We start from the raw sequence: 20,456 nt of genomic DNA on the forward strand, positions 1-20,456 counted from the left end.
CTACATTGCTCCTATTTGGTACAGAAAAGCAACCACTACAGTCAACCAAAGGAAGCTGGACACAACACAGCACTCCATGCTGCTCACTACCAAATGCATGTGCCGCATTGTCAGTACGCGTGCCCTCCCACTGGACCTGGGGGTCGTCTGATGAGGCATGTTGGCACACCTGTCCAATGGGAAGACTACTACTTTCCTAGACTATACCACAGACACAACTAACGGCCAACGGAAGAAAGACTACTCACCACCTACCTACAAAAGATATGGCAGCAGAGATGGGAGACCTCTGGAAAAGGGGCAATAACCAAGAAATTTATACTGGATGTAGGCAAAACCTTTCCGAAATCCCCAACCTGGCTATACCCAGGCCCGAGGACCATATACCTGTTAACCGGCAATGGTGCAATTAATGAGAAACTTGCCATCCTAGGGCTCACTGATAACCCACACTGTTCATGTGGACAACTGGAGACATGGGATCATCTCGTGCACCGCTGCTCCCTCTATGAGGATCTCCGATCTGTTCTGATTACAGAAATACAATTTATCCCCAGAGACTAAGAGCACTACCTTCTGGAGTCGGAATAAAAAAAAACCAGCTTTCTCAGAATTTGCTCAAAATCTCTTTGCGAGATGCTGGACTATCCCACAGAGACAACAGCAACAACCAACATAAAACCCAACCTAACGCAAGTGCATCATGGATTGACTGGCCCCTAGCTAACAACAAGTGAGCGGTCACTCTGCAAAAGTCATCAAACAAGTGCAATGCGCAGAACCGAAGACATTGCATGTGACCACACTCACGAATGACTATAAAAGAAACTAAAAAGAAGACACCTACATCAAGAATAAGAACTGTACTAGAAGACAACATCCCAAGATGAGACCTGCGTCTTAAGCATGATAAAATACCGGACCGGACCATGAATGACAGTGCAGTACACTGGCTAACACCACTATTGACAATCTGAACCAGACTCTCTTGCGTGGTTCCCTTTGAACTCCCCTTCCCTTGGCAGGGGTGAGGAGACGGGCTCTGTCTCAATCCCCCAGCCACCTCCCTCCTTTCGCCTGGTGAGTCATGAGCCTGCTTCACTGATTCTCTGGGGTAACTTTCTCTATCGTTCTCATATTTCAACCCTCCCCCCACACTATCTGTATGCTAACGAATGCCCTACACATCCAAATTTAACTACACCCAAATTGTTACGCCCACAAAACTTTTGCCCTTCAAATTCTTGTCTATCCCTGCCACAATCACTCCACGTGTGTGTATTTTTTTTTTTTTTTTTTGGTCCTAGCCACTGAAATCTCAGGAAATTAGGTGGCAGAACCTGCCAGAGTGACTGTCTTAAACTGCTGGTATACCTGGTCTGCCTCCATGGGGCGAAGTGCAGGCGACGTCTGGCCTCAGCAGGGGTCTGGCAGTTAAATGGCCAGAGAAACAATGAAACACGACACTGCACATAAACAATACCCATATACTTTTAAAATCTCTGGCCTTTACAGTGTTCAGTATCACAAGACAATGTATACCACGTGGAGATGGGGATAACCCCTGGTGCTGTTTGTTTACCTCCCTTAAAATCTAACAATCTGTTGGTAACATCATTTATTGTTGCGCCTTGCAAACACACTCTGGTTCTGAACCACCTATCGTTATTATGAAAATGTTACCCTTTCCCTGACAATAGAATCTCTCAATAAAACTAGAACACCTTCGACCAGAGGAGCCTGCACTTTATTCTTTTCTGGGACCCAAATCGAGGATGCATCACTTGACAGGTCAGGAGATATTTGAGTTTCCAATGAGCTCCCAGTTACATGTGTTTTTAGGGCAAGTGCCCATTTCTTTAGTGACTCAGATTCTTCTTGTAATGCACCAAATTATGATTTGAAATCAGTACTCTCCTTATGTCAGGTGCAAAGTCAGCACAGAGCTTGTCTGTATCTATAAACATTGAAATGAATGTTTCTATGGTATTTGTTGGGTATATTTGGAATGCCAGATTTCAGAATTTAGATCTTCAGGGGAGAGGGATGATTTGTGTAGTGAGGGCATCACATCCGGGATATTAGTCCATTCTGCAATAAGCTGGGCTAGGGTTAAGGGGTTTATGGCCACAATTTGTTGACAACCCCCCTCACAGCATGACATTAAGATTGGTGTTGGATATTGTATGCAGCAAGCCGACTATACTGCTGGGCCATTTTATAATCCAGAATTCAATGCCTGCCTAGAAAGCTTGATATGCTCTAGGGGCTGGATGACCATATGACCAATGAATAAAGTGGCATTGGCAGCTAACATTTCAGGATATATATTGGATTGTTATTCTGGACTTTTCAAATCAGAGTTCCTATTTAATGGCCCATAATGGCTAAAGTGGTGCTCTCAAAGTTTCACTTTCCTAGTTTAACATTGATTGGTTTTTTTGCAGTTTCCTTCTAGTATGAAGGTGTAAATTTATTGGGGTGTATTTTGTAATCTGCTAGATTTAATGTATTCCTCAGAGTTACAGTTGGTGGGTACAATGCTGGATGACTTCTGAGATATGTCCAGGATCTTTGCTCTTGACTAGGAAATAGGCTCAGTAGCTAGCACAAAAAGAGAGTCATAAAGGATGCCTCCCTGCAACATCCTTCTGAAACCAGATATTTCTAACTGTCAATTATTGCTTATGATGCACCAGTCTCCTATGCTGAAGCATTTCTTTCATTGGAATCAGGATGCTTCCTGAAGTGCAAAAATTGGGGTCCAAAATGGTGCCGAGAGTGTGTACAGACATTTTCTTAAGCAGATCAAATGTCCAGAAAGATATCTGTTTCTTCCATGTTGACTGCCTGCTGGGTTTTGAGTAATACATTAAGTCAGTTTGTGACTGTATACCTGCCTTGAAGAGCCATATGGAAGTATGGTGGTCTGTGTTGAAACAGTTGAATAAAGATAGGTAAACAGGATTGTTTTGAGTATATTGAAGAGTGCGCATTCCACTGCATTGAGGTTGAAATCCTTGCCAGTATTTTGTAAACTATTCTTTGGTAAAGGAGCAAGTTCCTAATAAAGGGAACGTGCTACATAATGTTAACTTCTATTCCAGAGAAAATAATGGAGTGCCTCTTAAAGAAGTAATGCAAGACCTTCTAGACAATTATATTGCAGTTACAGCACAGATTTGTTAAGGGGCAATCTTGTTTGAGCAATCTGATTGGATACTATGATGCAGTAACAAAGGAACTGGATGCAAAAAGTAATTTTTTTTATGATATACTTAGATTTTGGGAAAGCTTTCGATACTGTTGCACATAAAAGACTTGTAAAAATTGTAGCAGTGTGGCTTTATGGGCAAGTTTTTGCTCTGGATAAAGAGACAGTTGAGTGGGAGAAGATAGACAGAGTGGTAATCAATGGACACTGCTCTTCATGGACTAATGTTATTAGTGCAGTCCCTCAGGTTCAGTGCTGGGCCCATTGTTGTTTTCTTAATTTATTAATAATATTGAAGAAGGCATATCAGGCTTAATGTCAGGATTAGTTTACAGACGAAACAAAGGTGGTAGGATGGTTAATGACAGTAATCAAGGTAAGCTACTGCAACAAGATCCAGAAAAATTAAACAAATGGGTTGAGAAATGGCAATTGAAGTTTAAAATTGAGAATGGCATGGTACTGCAGTATGCAATACCATGCAGTGTTTAGTAAATCCAGATTAATGCACTAAGGGGGTAGCAGTAATCCCAGATTAATGTACCAACTGTGTGGTAGTAGAAAACGAAAAAGATCTGGGGGTAATTTTGCAGTCAGATATGAAGTTCTCTGAGCAATGCTGCCAGGACAGCTCACAGGGTTTTGTCCAATGATATACAGGAACTTTGCTAGCAGGGGTAATGAGGTGATTATCCCATTGTACAAAGCAATGGTTTGGCAGCATCTGGAGGCTTCATTTTAGGAAGGATGTTGATCTGTTGGAATGGGTTCAGAGTAGGGAAATGAGATTGGTGAAAGGAATGAAAGGGTTGTCTTACCAAGAAAGGCTTCAATTTTGCAAATTCCAGTGCCTGCAGACTAGGCACCTGCAAAGTGATCTGATTGAGGTGTTTAAGGCTTTAAATGGAGTGAATGAGCTCAGTGATGATGATATTCTTCTCCTTGCTCAGACTGCTCATGTGAGGGGGCATAAATTCAAATTGAGGAAGGATGGTTGCAGAACAGATGTGCAGAAGTTTGCCTTCAGGCAGCAGGTGGTTGCTTGTTGGAACAACTTACATTTGTTTTTGTGGAAGTGGATAGTTTAAATAAGTTCAAGGAAGAACTAGACAAGTAATTGGAGGGGACAGGTGATGTGAGAAGGTTTTTTTTTTTTTTGCTGATGCTTTATAAGCTTGTTTTCCTGAATCATATGCTACTATCTACTACTAATAACAATAATATCTAGACTACAGATATTAGTCATAAAATTGGGAAATGAAATTGTAAAACTATTCAAGGTACAGAAAATGTGCTGTGAGATACAAATGCCAAGTGCATACCTGTTTATACACTGAGTAATTGATTGTCAAACTTCTGTTTGGTGTTGTGGAAGTTGGTAGTTTGAATAATTTTAAAGAGGATTGGACAGATTATTAGCTGTAAAGCTTGCTCCCTTGTATTATTTTTACCACTACCAATATATATTGAATATATAATATATATTGAATGTGGAACATTGTTTCACCATCAAATGCCAGATGAGGAACTCAAGCTGCTGTATGGAGAAACTGTACTGCTGTATTACTCTGTATGGAGAAAAACTGCCATTCCCAGTTTTGTCTTGTGATGATACATTGATTGTGTTTATATTTAAATCTTGTGAGTGCTATATCATAATTTATAGTTATGATTATGTAACAGTTTTGATTATTAATTATTTTATATTTAATCTTCACTAACCCTTGTGATTTTGTAAATACCTATACATACGCTCTGTATATATTGTAAATGTTTATTTCTTCTATTAATGGGTCATAGGAACAGATACATAGTTTTAGGTGAATAAATTTGTTATTTTCTGCTATAAATTAATAGCATTATTAATATATATCGATTAATTTATATTGATATTGACAATACATTAAAACTGATACACATTATGAAACGGTCCATTTCAATATAGTATATTGATTTTGTAGCAGAGGTTTGGTAATGGGATTCTGGGGTGCTTCACCATCTATTGGAAATATTATTGGTGCCTATGCTGCTGCTGCTGTCTTGCATTATGGTTACCAGGTGAGTTTATTTGAATTATTGCCATGTTTACTGAGAGAGACCAAGATTACTATAATTTTTTTTTTTTTTTTTGTCCTTGCTTTTTCCCATTATATATATGGGGTCAGCGTTTTTTTTTTTTATTGTTTTGGCATGAAATTTTTGTGGCCGGATGCCCTTCCTGATGCCAACCCTCACCCTTTATCCGGGCTGGGGATATGCAGTGGTCATTCCCTGACCTTCCGCATCCTCCGTATTTGGTGGTCACAGGCTCGAACCCCGGTCTAATCAAGAAGCGTGTGCTACGCACTACTGCTCCTGCCCACCTGGCTACGGAGGTGCCCACCATGATTACTATAAATCTAAGGTGATTTCCACTTAAACATTTTCAAATTATGAATGCTAGCAGAATTTATTAGAAATAAATCATCAGTAATATTTTGACTGTGTTAAATGATATTTTGTCTAGACAGGGCCACCTCTCTGTATCATGAAATATTATTTGCCATGAATTGAGAATTTGTCAGCAAAGTACTGCCATAGTTGTCTTATTTTTGTTAGCTTTTTTGCTTGGTACAGATGTGCAGAAAGTACTCACCATAATTAGACTATTGGTGTCACAAACACTCCTTAATTATTATTAATGACATTGTTGCAATTATTTTACTTTCTGTGATTGCATGCAAAGTCATTGTTTATTTCCATATTGCTATTAGATACATCTGAATATATTCGCTTCCAACATTTTCCTTATTGACAAGCAGTATTTCAAGGCTTCTGTTCCTCTCAGCTTTATTCATGTGACTTGCACGCTTGTTACAAACATCTTATAGTTATTGCAGATGAAAATTTTTCTTTTGGCATTGGTTTCCATTTAAGATATGTATGTAATAGTTTTTCTCTCAATAAAGCAAAAGTAATTGGAAGATGAGATTGCTTTCTCTTATAATCTTTTATGTGTTTCAGTTGAGAAGTTCTTAGAATGCTTGCATAGTGCTGCCATCAATAAATGCATCGCAGTTTGCTATTTTTCAGTTGTTTCAACCTACATCTGTATATACATAAAGTTTGTTAATCATTCAATACCTGTTCGTTGCTCCGTGTTTGAAGTGCATTTATTTTATCCCGATTTTCGATTGTGCAAAAATTTTTAAATTTGGAATATCATACAAACAATGAATTTTGCCAATGCTTAGAGAAATCTACTTTTGAAACAATGGAAGTGATGCATTAAGTTGGTAGAGGGATTTTCTTTCTTGTACTGTCATATTTAGAAAGATGGAAAGGAAAGTTTGGTAGAATAATGATTGTGTTGTAAGCCTGTTTTCATATTCAAAAAATTTGAAATATCAATTTATGCATCAGGACTTAAACTGCTTAAATATTTAAACTGCAAGTTGATAAACTTGCATCTTCAAACAGGCCTATTTGGCTGAGAAATTCCATACTGCAATAATTAAAGACAAACACCAGCCAAGGAATAAAAAATTTTACTATAAAAATAATGTGATAAACTACCGGAAATATTACAATAAATTATGATAAAACGTTAAAAATATAGTTAAAAATATACCGAAGCAATAAAATGATCTAAAATAAACTGGATTAAAAGCGATAAAACCTGAAGTTTTCAGAGACTGCTGTCTCCTTCTTCAACAGTATACTATTACTGCAATGGCACATTCTTAAGTAGCAGACCCATGGCACTCATGCACATGGTCCATCAGACACATGGTCGGCATTCCCCACGCGCGCATCGGAAACAGAAGTGGCTCGGGAGCGTGTCAAACAGAACCGGTCATCCCGTCTGAGGACAACCGCCTCAAACAGGGGGTGTAAACGTGTCTCCCTGTTAATAGTATTACGACTGGATGAACCGATTCGCAAGCTCTCGAGCCACTTGCGTTCCCAAAATCCATGGGCACGGTCTGTAATGACCGCATCTTCAGGGGAGATCCGATGCTGCTTCTCCCAGAAATGCTCTGCCACAGCAGACCTCGCATAATTAGCAGTCTTAATAGCGGTCATGTGCTCCACCAGACGGTCTTTTAAACATCGCCCGTCTCCCCCACATAACATTCCTCAAAATCCGGGCACTTGATCTCATAGACCACACTACTAGTATAGTCCTGGGCTACGGGATCTTTAACTTGAGACACCACTGTGTGCAACCTCTCATTACAGCTCGGCACAGGCTTATCATCATAAGAATAGTGTAGCCAGGGCGTTGTTGAATAGGGTGGGGACCCACTGTAGTACCCCCGAGAATAAGGAAATGGAAATTTGTAGAGTCACGGCAGACCTCAGGAAGTGTGGGTACCCCCAGAGGGTCTTGGACAAATATATTTATAGGGTAGAGTCCAATTGTAGGGAGTCGCCTGCCCCTGTGGCTACCGCATACATTCCTTACTATCCGGGCCTTTCAGAACGCATTGTACGGGCACTGCGGGAGTGTCAGACCCGCTTTGTGCAGCTTCCGGGATGGAGGTTGCACACAGTGGTGTCTCAAGTTAAAGATCCTATAGCCCAGGACTATACTAGTAGTGTGGTCTATGAGATCAAGTGCCCGGATTGTGAGGAATGTTATGTGGGGGAGACGTTTAAAAGACCGTCTGGGGGAGCACATGACCGCTATTAAGACTGCTAATTATGCGAGGTCTGCTGTGGCAGAGCATTTCTGGGAGAAGCAGCATCGGATCTCCCCTGAAGACGCAGTCATTACGGACCATGCCCATGGATTTTGGGAACGCAAGTGGCTCGAGAGCTTGCGAATCGGTTCATCCAGCCGTAATACTATTAACAGGGACAGGGGGACACGTTTACACCCCCTGTTTGAGGCGGTTGTTCTCAGACGGGATGACCGGTTCTGTTTGACACGCTCCCAAGCCACTTCCGTTTCCGATGTGCGCGTGGGGAATGCCGACCATGTGTCTGATGGACCACGTGCATGAGTGCCATGGGTCTGCTACTTAAGGATGTGTCATTGCAGTAATAGTATACTGTTGAAGAAGGAGACAGCAGTCTCCGAAAGCTTCAGGTTTTATCGCTTTTAATCCAGTTTATTTTAGATAATTTTATTGCTTCGGTATATTCTTAACTATATTTTTAACGTTTTATCATAATTTATTGTAATATTTCCGATAGTGTATCACATTATTTTTATAGTAAAATTTTTTATTCCTTGGCTGGTGTTTGTGTTTATTATTGCAGGATAAACTTGCAGTTTAAATATTTAAGTAATCTAAACATGCATCAGGTTGCTCAGCATCTAGTGCCTCAGATGCTTACCAATGATCAGTGCAGTGAACAGATAACAGTATATGGTTGTCGTGATTTCATAATGTACCACTCTCCTAGAGTTCATCCATCAGCAGGGATAAGATGTGTGTTTTTTTCTGTAACCCCCAAAGTATAAATCATTAACTTGGGAATTGCTACAATCAGAAATATTCCAGAAACATAGACTGAAAGACAAGGTGTTGTTAAAGTCTTTTTTAATTTTATTATTATTGTTTTTTAACATCTAGCAGTTTGCATCGCTAATTAATTCCTCAGAGTGCCACTCTGAATTAATAAAAAATATATGCTGGCTGTGAGATGCAATTAAGCAAAAGCATCCTGAATGGGGGGGGGGTGCAGAAAAAGATTGGAAATTGTTGAATGACAAGTCAACTGCGTACTGCTCATTTCTTGTGAATCAGGAGCTTACCATATACCACATTTTTGTACTCGAATAATTCTAGATTGCACTGCTGGATTTCAGAATTTATGTTATTAAAAATATCCAAATAAAATTTAAATAACTTTGATTAAGTGTATAATATTACTGGAAAATGTTTAAAATATACTGAATTAAAAATATAATGAAATAAATTAGTATTAGTACTATTAGCCATATAGTGGAAGCCACAGGCTTTTGCTCTGGACAAAAAACAAAAAAGAAAAGAAAAGAAAAAAACAAAGTAGATAAAAAAAAGTACCAATTATGTACTTCCCTCCTCATGTAGGACTACTCAGTTGACTATTGAATTTCTTTAAAATGTCAGCTCAACTACCTGCGGAGGCAACCTGTTCCAGTAATTAACAACTCTCTGGCTAAAAAAGAATCCAGTCTAAACCTCTTCCTTGTAATTTGAATTTATGTCCCCTAGTTCTGGAATTCTTTAACAGTGAATTTTGCTTTCATTCATTTTTACAATTCCCTCTCATAGTCTTCTAAAACTAAATAAGGAGCCCTCAAAGGTGCCTTGGTTGTCAAGCTCTGTAGTGCAGATAACACCACTTTGCATGGTTTTCAATGTCTATAAACTAGTAGCTGTTTTTATCTCAGTTTTTTATACTGCTTTCCAAAATGTTATTAGTTTTTTTTTTTCTATCGTGTACTATTTTTCACAGATCACTTAAGTTGATATCATGAGTTGTATTATTGAATGTATTAAGTTAGGAGTAAATGCTGGGAATATTTAAAGTACATCTTTGCATGTTAGCAACACTACCTTCAATCATTTATTTCTTGACCTTGAGAGCTCTAAGCAGCAGTGTTTATCAGTGTGAGCTCAGTTTATTTTTGAGGTTTTTATGTCAGACTTGTGCTGAGAAGTGAGTAATATGACTTCACGTAATGTCTGAATAATCCGAACTTACTCTGTTATATTTGTGGAAGTTATTTAGCCCTCAGCAAAGACAAGATATTACAGAATTTGTAAATGCGTATTGTGCTTATTTTGGAGCGAAACTTGGTGACTAAGATAAACAGTGGGTTCCACATAAAGTTTGCCGAACCTGTGTTTGAAGCATTGAGATTGTGGAAATATGGTGAAAAGAAGGCTATGCCATTTGTCATTCCCATGATTTGGTAGGAGCCTACAAACCACTGTGAAGACTGTTACCTTTGCTTAGTTAATGTAGAGGGATACAATGCAAAGAGTAAGAAGGGCATTGTATATCCTAATATTCCATCTGCCATTACCACCTGTAGGTAACCTGCCAATTTCATGCCCTCCACTTACATTAGAGAATGTAGCAGCAGAGAGTGCGGAAAGTGAAGCTTCTGAAGATGAAACTGAAGTTTATGCTTGGAAACATTGAATCTGGTCCTTAACTGTTTTTACAGCATGACTCTGTGATCTGGTAAGAGATTTAAATTTGCCAAAGGAGGCTGCAGAAAAAAATCTTCTAGCACATGATACATTTTTATCATTGTACAGACAGAGAGAATTAAAATTACTTCCTTACTTTTCTTAGGATGATTCTTTTGTTTTTTGCAGTAATATAAATGACTAAACTGTTTAGGAAATAGTTACAATCCTACACAGTGAAGACTTTTTATTGACTCATCAAAGGAGAGTCTCAAATGTGTGTTGCTTCACAATGGAAATAAATATTGGTCAGTTCCAGTAGCTCACTCTGTGCATTTGAAAAAAACATATGAGAATGAGAAGTTGATGAATATTAAGTATGAAGAACAAGGTTTGTTGGTCTGTGCTGACCTTAAAGTGATAGGCATGTTACTTGGACAGAAATCTGGCCACACAAAAATGCCTTGTTTTTTTGTGTGAGTGGGGCAGTCAGGCAAGGAGTAAGCACTAGGATGTCAAGGTCTTGCCTCTTTGGCAAGACCATGACATTCTAGTGCTTACTCCTTGTCCGAATCAAAGAACATAGTTCATGAACCATTGGTAGAGTTCAAAACTGTCCTTCCAACCTTGTATATCAGACTGGGTTTGATGAAACAGTTTGTGAAAGTTTTATCTCAGAAAGATCCTTGTTTCAACTACCTCTGTGCTAAATTCCCATTGATCACTCAAGAGAAGCTAAAACAAAGTATTATTGGACCTCAAATCTGCAAACTGATGAGGGACTGAGATTTTGAGGGAACAATGAATAGAAGAGAAAAACAGGCATAGATTAGCTTCAGATCTGTTGTTGAGAACTTCTTAAGGAACAACAAGGATCCAGACTACAAGAATATAGTTCAAAATTTTTGACAAACTTTAAGAAGCTGGACTGCAACATGAGTGTCAAGGTACATTTTTTACACTTCCACATCGACTACTTTTGAGGAAATCCAGGAAGTGTTAATGAAGAAGGGTGAGAGGTTTCACTAGGACATTAAAGATATAAAGATACCAGGGGAGGTGGAATGTTAATATATAATGGCTGACTACTGCTGGATGCTGAAGAGGAACTGTAAAATAAGATCTGCAAGAAATGAAAATTTGACCCATTCTAGAGCAGTTTTTAAAATGAGAGATGAGTGGCGCCTCCGTAGCCAGGTGGGAAGGAGCAGCAGTGCGTAGCACATGCTTCTTGATTAGACCGGGGTTCAAGCCCATCACCACCAAATACGGAAGATGCGGAAAGGTCGGGGAATGACCACCACATATCCCGGAGCAATATGGCCTTAGTTGCTAATGCTCCTAAAAACCAAATAACAAACAAACAACAACAAGAGATGAGTGTTTAGTGGACTTTTTACTACACTGCCCTTTTTAATAGTGTTTTCAAGATGCATCGGTAAAAGTAGCATTTTGTTATAATTTCAGTGCACACATTCTGCCAAAATTATTAAAAATTTCTGAAAAATCAAATTTTATTTCGTTATTTTTGAAGAAACCTAATAGGATGGTAACAAACAAGTCATTTTTGAAATCAGTATTAGAAAATGATTCAGAAACTCCCTTTTCTGAAAAAACATCAGTGAATTTTTTTCAAAATGTAGAGTAGTGTTACAGTGGAATTTTGTACTTTTCATTTAATTAGATTTATATAAATTTGCCAAATTAATACACACACTAGTTAGTTTAAGAAAACCCAGGAAATTAAACCCCATTTTTAAAAAAAAGAATAGAGGAGCATAGAATCAGAGAACTGCGATAATTGCTTGCAGGTCAGGAGAGGTCAGTAAAAACATGTACGTGGGTAGGTTTTATTTTGTGCATTGGGGGAGCAGCACAGAAGACATCAGCTCTCTCACATGAGATGTTTTCGGCCTGAGAAAGCAGTGACCTCATGCATGTGTGCTATCGCATTGCAATTTCCATAAAAGGCTAAAGTGGAGCACTGGATGGGCAGTTTCAGACATTCAATTTAAAGAACATTGTAGGTGGATGTCAAGAATATAAGGGTTTCTGGGAAGACCTGGAGAGTAGAGAGTTTTGGTAAGATGTGAGTGCGGAAGAAAAGAAGTGGTTATTGAAAGTGAGGACTTTATAGTCAGTGTTCTGACCGGAACAGCACCCATGTTTGTTCACCGATGGAGGGATCGAAAGTCAGCCAACACCAAAGACTGGCCCTACTAGACCATGGGAGTTTGAGAACCGACTTCTGATGAGACAGAAGACCATAAGCGGGTAGGTGATTACATATATTATAAGTATGAAAGTTTTTGTATGTAAAGTTGAGACTGAACTAGTTAGAAAATGGTTTCACCCTAGAAAATCTAAATATGTGTACAGGTAACCCTCATATAACACGGTAGTTTGGTTCCTATAAAATGTCGTGTTGTGCAAAACCATGTTATACGGGACTAAGAAAAAGTACAAAAAGAGGGGTTACCCTTTTCCAAAAGCTAACAAAAATACACTATTTTGTTAACAAAATGTTAACAAAAATACAACATTCTAGATTTCTTGTATCTTCTACTCTCTTTAAAAAATCAGTAATCTGGATTTGTTTGCTTTTTCTTGATAAATCTTTGTGAATTTCATCATATGGAACTAGGCATTTTTGGAGCTCCCTTTTGAACTTTGAGCTCCATTCATTCAAGAATCTGCATTCAAAAAATAAGATTCTAATTGTTCAGCTAACTTTTTACCTTCCCGTATTCTTTTTTAGTGTAAAATTTGGAAGTTTAGAATTTTCATCTGCACTATCATCCTCTGAATTGATTTGGTTTTACCTTCGATGCCATTTCCACCAAATCCGCTTTGCTAGCCTCTTTTTCTACCAGTAATTCTTGAACGTCTTCGTAATCATAGTTTTTTTAATTTTTTTTTAGCAGCATCGGTGACTAAGGCCATGTTAGTCTATGTATATTGTCTATAAATAGCGTGCATATGTCCTGAGGTAAATTTTCTGTTTTGCTGGACCAAAACCCGAAGTTTCTGGGAGGAAAAAACCATGCTACCCTTGCCTGAGCCTAACTAACTCATCCACATTGTGAAAAAGATCCATAAAAATTCCTCTCTTCATCGATCGGATTCGAACTCAGGTATTTTCCCCTCCCACCGATGTAGCAAAGTTCTACTATCGCACTGATTCCGTTTTCTGCCAGTTCGACCATATTTCCTGAATGAACTGACTCTGGCCATACATTTTTACACATGAAAATTAACGTTGATGGTTTTACTTCTTTCAGTGATAAAGCTATGATGCTGATATAGTCCACAATTGAGAAATGTTTCCATGCCTCCATTACTTCAATAGATTCGGAATAATTTTTTTTGAAATCCATTGTAATGATTTTCTGATGTAAAGCGTTAAAGGTGGATATAATCCCTTGAGCTAATGGCTGAATGAAAGCAGTTGTATTAACCTAGTACAACTGTGGTGGTAGGAACATAACTTCAAAGTTTGGATGACTTAAATCTTTTGGGTGGCCTGGTGTGCTATCCAATAGCAATAAAACTTTGAAATCTAGATTTTTCCACAAGTTCAACAAGCATAAGTTCAGTAGCACAGCACAGAACATAACATGGGGATTTCCCAACAAAATAAAATACAGGGATTTCTCAATATTTTTTTGACTAGCGAGTCAACAATAGAGATTCAAAAAGAGTGGAAATTTGAAAAATTGCATCCAACATAATAGCAGCGTTTCCCCCACACAAAAGCTCAAAAATACCCTGTTATGCGAGGTTTACCGAAATTGTCTAACCGTGTTATATAAATACCATGTTGTGTGAGGATTGCTGCAATTTATCAATCGTGTTAGAGTGCAACCGTGTTGTAGAAGTACCGTGTTATATGGGGGTTGCCTGTACATTATTTCTTGTTAAATGCTAAAGTGTTTCTTGTTAAATGCTAAAATGGTTAAATGTGTAAAAAGGGTTTCCTGTTAAAGTATATTAAATGCTAAAGTGCCTTAATAATTTAATGTTTACATGGTTCATATTTCAGTTAGGGAAATTTATATAAAAGTTGCAGTAAAACAAATATCATGATGAAGAGGGTTACACTTTCAATGGTTTATACCCTAATATTTTGAAAAGCTAATATATCTTGGGTTTCTCATTTTGGTATACAGTAAGCCCCCGCTATTCGCGGTATCTGTATTCGCGATCGCCGATTTAATATAAAATGAAACCTAAAAAAATGTGAATTTTAAAGCGCCTTGAATATTTTCCGCCATAAGAAAACATTGGGCGTGACTAAAATTATCTTTCCCGGTCAAACCAGCGCTCAGTGGGTGGGGGGTGACAAAATTGCTAGCGTGGATGTTTCTCACTAATCCTTATTCAGTAAGTTGTTATCCGCTTGTCATGGAAGGTTTCGTCGTTTGCTTTTAATTTATATGCTTATAAATTGAATAAATTTATCAATTTATAAATTGATATGCTTACAAAAATGATAAATCTACCGTTTTGCAGTGTAAAACAGACTTTTTCGACTGTGTTAACGGAAGAAAGTGACTTTATTGTGGACAAGTTATTTCTAACCCCTACAAAAATATGGCTACGAATAACAAGAGAAATGTGAAAATATCAAAGAAGGTGATGACATTAGCGAATAAAATTGAGTTATTAGATAAAATTTCTAATGGTGAAAGTGTCTCCACAGTCGCAAAACATTATAAAATCAATGAGTCAACGGTACGATCAATCAAAAAATCGGAAGAAAAAATCTGCAGTAGTGTCCGTGAAAATGCACTAATTGCTTCAAAAATTTGCTCTGTAACTCGTGATGTTATATTAGAAAAAATGGAAAAAGCTTTAAATCTGTGGATAGAAGACCGAACTCAAAATAAAATTCCGTTAAGTTCACTCATCATTCGTGAAAAGGCAAAACTCCTTTATCAACACTAGCGAAACTGGTGATAGCACTGGCAGGATAAGTTTTTTTGCTAGCAAAGGCACTGGTTTGAAAGATTTGTTTGAAATTTCTAATAAATATTACATTTAATATTAAATTGTTTCTTATTTTCATTTCGATGTCGTATGTTTGCATTTCACTATGTACTGTCTATGTACATAGTCATATTATGAAGGTACATATAATACATACATAGACAAAATTTTAGACTAGTTTTTCTTATATATTTCATCATTTGGAACAGAACCCCTTTATTACTATGGGAGCCATAATTCAGTATTCGCGTTTTCGGTATTCGCGATATTTCTCAGGAACGTAACCCCTGCTATTCGCGGGGGTTTACTGTACTTATAACCTAATAGATGGGTCAAGGAATAGAGGGTTACAGGGGTTTAAGTTGTTGTAATGTTCTTTATTGAGAAGGGGATATTTTCCTCAGAATTATGTGTTTCCTAATACTTTCCGAACTTAGTGTATATTGTTGGTCTCATGCTTAAATATCCTTAAGTTAAATAATGTCTAGTGCTGCATATGTGGGTGGATTTTCTAACTGGCAACAGATCTTGATATTTCATGTGCTATCAATAATTTGAAAATCATTTGGCCTAATGTCATGTCCCTTCTGCCAATAGTACACAGCTATCAATTAGTCAAAATTAGCATTTTCAGTGAATGTAGCATGGTCTTTCAAGCAGTCCTCCATATGACAGATGGCTTCACTGAATTAGCTCGCATTGCAGTCTTTATATGATATACTATAAAAATCAGCTTCCATATGTCGTTGTGGAAGTTGATAGGTTAAATAAATTTAAGGAGGAACTGGACAAATATTTAGAGGGGATTGTTTTGTAATTTTTTTTTTTTTTCTGATGCTGCATAAGCTCATAACACTTGCTTTCTTGCATCACATGCCACTACTACTACTACCCCACTTCCCTCTGTAACTGATGTGGGGGATTTTTGTAGTGGTATGCACAATTTGTAATAGTGTTAATATTTTAACTGCACAAAATCCTGATATACCATTGCGTAGAAAGGAATTTGAGCCATACCCAAAGCTTGGTTTGTGACCAACACATGGGTTCGTGTTGGAGAAAAATTTATGTTTCTGGGTTAAAAGCAACTCCTAGTAATTTAAATTACTTCAAGAAAGTCGCATTTCTGGAGAGCTGTTTTCTGATTCTCTTCATTTCTTCCTGTTTCTAATTGACAATGTGATCATGTCCTGTTCCACAAGTGTGCGAATATAGAAACAAAAAGACACAGTTAAATATTTTCAACTATATAAACTTGAATGTTTATTTGGACAGTGATCTGTTGTTTCTGAAAGAAACAGCAAGAAATTGTCAACCCAAAACAGAATAGTATGTTTATAATTTACATTTTATTCTATAGCTCTTCATAATTATGTCTTTATTTTTTATAGTATGCTTTTCTAGTTCCAGCAGCAATGACATTTGCTGGAGGTATTGTTGTGTATTTCAGTATTATTCCACATCCTCGTGACGTTGGTAAGTTTTTTATCATTTTTTTTATTTTTAAAAACTAGTGTTTCATATTATTTTTTTTTTGAATTTCATATTACACTTAAATGTCTCTTTTGTGCATGCAAATAATTTAATAATTTATGAACCATTAAGGAAAGAAAGGATAGTTATATATTTGTAGGTTTGTTTTTTTTTTATGAATGTTACTGTTTGACAGGTATGTGTTTACATTATTTGTATTCATTAATAAATGGACCCTGGCTGCACTGATATTTATTAATTATTTGGATTCAATCACCATTCTTCTCTTTCTTGGTGATTCCTTTCTATTTCTGACACTCTCACTCACTCACTCACACACACACACACACACACACACACACACACACACACACACACACACACACACACACACACACACACACACACAAGGGTAGCTCAGGAATTTTTTTTTTTTTTTTTGGCTGGTGCAGCAAAAGCCTCAGGCTTCCTTGCATCATATGGCTAATAATAATAATAATAATAATAATAATAAATGAGGAAATTAAATTAGGCAGGTTAGTTACTCAGAACCGTTACAGATATGTTCCTGGCTTTTACTTTATTTCCAAAAAGCATCTATTCTTATAAGTTTCCAAAGAATTTGTGATAAAAAAAAAATAGAATTTTTATTTTTTTCAAAGAATTTTCTTAGAATTTGTGATAAAAAAATAAATCTGTTTGAGCGATAGCCACTCAAATAATAACAAATGACAACAGTCATCTTGTACCCACTATACAGCCACTCCCCGGCTTACGTAATATTCGACTCACAGAAATTTGACTTTATGTAAGTTTTTGCTGGCCGTTGCAAACTTAAAAAATCGTGGAAACGTATTTTGCCTCCCATAGGAATAAATGGAGGTATCGTGAAAATATCGTAATGTAAATCCAATAACACATCGTTTTTTTTTTTTTTTGGTAATTTGTTCCATGACCTTGGAAGTTTAAATTTTTGCTAAATAACTAAGCTATTTATCTCTCTAAAAGGTCATTTTTATAATGGATATTGCACTACACTTTCATCATTATCATATGTTCCGTTATAAGAATCAATTTTGAATGCCTTGTGATATTTTTCTAAAACACATTTCTGGAGGTCACTGCCATAAAACAATAAAAATAATTTGCACTTTCTGGTTTATTGGGCTTTTCTGTTAGTGCTTATAGTTAAAAATGGATAGAAAACTCGATCTTATTGCATTTGTGATAATACCAATAACTGGAATTCTGTGGGTTTTTATGTTACTGTTTTATGGTGAAATGAGTTCTTCATCACTGAAATCTTCAATCATATAAAAAACATAAATGAATTTTCAGAATCTTCTCTTCATTACTATTTACTTATTACAATGGTGAAGGGAAAGGGACCAACGGAAAGTGCAAGTGCTGGCAGTTCTTTTTTTTTTTTTTTTTTTTTTTGTTAATGAAAACCCCAAACACGAGAGGTATTAGAATCTATAATACTTAGTACTGTGCTTGAGTTGGAGGTTGAGAAGACACGAGAAGATATTAGCATTAGCAAAGGCACATGATGCAAGAAAGCAAGCTTATATAGCATCAGTCAAAAAAAAAAAAAAAAAACAACCCTTATTTCACCCATCCACTCGCTTCAAATGTTTGTGAAGTTCTGCCTTGAATCTATTTAAGCTATCACTTCCACAATGACAGATGGAAGTTTGTTCCACCAATCAACCACCCGCTGGCTAAAGGCAAACTTCCGCACATCTTTCCTACAACCGTCTTTCCTCAATTTGAATTTATCCCCTCAGGCGATTATTCTGAGCAAGAGGAAGAATCTCATCTGTGTTGAGTGTGCTCAAACCATTCAAGGCTTCATACACCTCAATCAGATCACCTCTCAGGTGCCTAGTGTCCAGACACTGTAATTTGCAAAACGTAAGCCTTTCTTCGTAAGAGCAACCCTTTGTTCCATTCACTAATCTTGTTGCCCTTCTTTGTACTCGTTCCAACAGCTCTACATCTTCTTAAAATGAGGCCTCCAGACCTGTATACATTGCCTTATACAAGGGGATAATCACCTCCTTATCCCCGCTTGAAAAATTCCCGTATATCATTGACAAGACACCATGAGCTACTCTTGCAGACTGTCTGCACTGCGCCGAAAACTTCATATCTGCCTGCACAATTACCCCCAGGTCCTTTTCAAACTCTACCACTGTCAGTGTGGTACCACAGAGTTAATACGTTACTCTGGGAATGCCACACTGCTTCTCATGTGTAGTACTTTACATTTGTCAATGTTAAACTTTATATGCTACCTCTCAGCCCAACTGCTCAACTTTTCTAGTTCCTGTTGCAGCAGTGTACTGTCATTAGTGTCATTAACAACCCTGCCAACCTTTGTATTGTATGCAAACATGAACATTAAGCCTGATATACCATCATCAATATCATTCATAAATACAGAAAACAACAGTGGACCCAACACTGAACCCTGAGGGACTCCACTAATAACATTAGTCCACAAAGAGCAGTTGATTACCACTCTCTGTCTTCTCCCACTCAACCATCCCTTTATCCATAGCTGCAGTTTGCCTCCAATGCCACACTGCTCCAATTTGTGCAACAGTATCAAAGGCTTTTCTAAGATCCAAATATATGATATCAAAGTTAATCTTTGTGACTACATAATAGTATCCAATCAAATTAGTCAGACAAGACTTCCCCTTAACCGTATTTTTATCCCCTTCCCCAAACCGTAATTTTCAATCTCACTTGAAAATTGTCCCCCACTGAGAGAAACTAATAATTTCCATAATTTCTACTCAATTTACAAAATTGAAACTCTCAATATACATAAACAGAATTATATTCTTTGATTTCCTAATTTTAGTGCTCAGCTAAAAAAACTGTTAATTCACTCTAAAACAGCAAAAATGTCCGATTATATTTCAATTTATTAAATTTTGATGTCGGAAAAACAAGATCCAATCTTTGAAAATAAAACTTGTTACAGCATTAGTTCAAAAATTCGTGCGTCAGCTTGGCACCTCTGGATAAAACGAATCAACACACGCAGAGAGATAATTGACTTGTCAAGCTTACGTCATTAGCGTTACCAAGGTGATCCAAGGAGAAAATAAAAAAGAAAACAACTTTCGTGGAAAACAAACATTTGAGCATCATTACTTGCGAACACTAATTTGCATGGCTATCTCACAACAGTTGCTTTACTGCTTTTCGTAATTGTTGTACGAAAGAATTGCAATGAATTGGTTTTTAAGAACAAAAATATCTTCTTTCCTTTCTTCAGTATGTATTATATCTACTAACAAAAAATCAAGGAAATTCATCTATTGGAAGCTATACTGGAAATGGAAGGAAAATAAAAACTGTTGTAAAACTGATCACCACAATGTGCATTTCATAAAAAAAAAAAAAATTTGCTTTATTGTAATTGTTTTTAGAGGACTAAATCGGAACAGCAGTTTCATGGATGTATATTTGATCTTCTTATGAACTTTCAAGAAAATATTTCTATTCATAGCTGCGTTATAAACTTTGAAAACTGATGTCGAAGGAACTTCGCCTTCATCTCACCTGGTGTGCAAACGAAAAAAAAAAAAAAAAAATGTGGTCGAGTGACGGATTGTGAAAACAGTCCGTTACTTCGATATTTCCTT

General features: G+C 37.1%; 1 protein-coding gene across 1 annotated transcript in view; it reads left to right on the top strand.

The window, feature by feature from the left end:
* LOC150076510 (sugar phosphate exchanger 3-like) overlaps positions 1 to 20,456 on the top strand; it is a 168,732-nt gene that overhangs the window by 70,085 nt on the left and 78,191 nt on the right. The window contains exons 6-7 of the mRNA XM_090387474.1: positions 5,176 to 5,272; positions 16,710 to 16,794. Of these exons, the coding sequence (XP_090243600.1) occupies positions 5,176 to 5,272; positions 16,710 to 16,794 (182 nt within the window). The remainder of the gene's footprint in view (positions 1 to 5,175; positions 5,273 to 16,709; positions 16,795 to 20,456) is intronic.

Source organism: Mastigoproctus giganteus, chromosome 13 (genome assembly GCF_048544385.1).
Source record: "Mastigoproctus giganteus isolate SK-2022 chromosome 13, ASM4854438v1, whole genome shotgun sequence".
In the NCBI taxonomy this organism is placed as follows: domain Eukaryota; kingdom Metazoa; phylum Arthropoda; class Arachnida; order Uropygi; family Thelyphonidae; genus Mastigoproctus; species Mastigoproctus giganteus.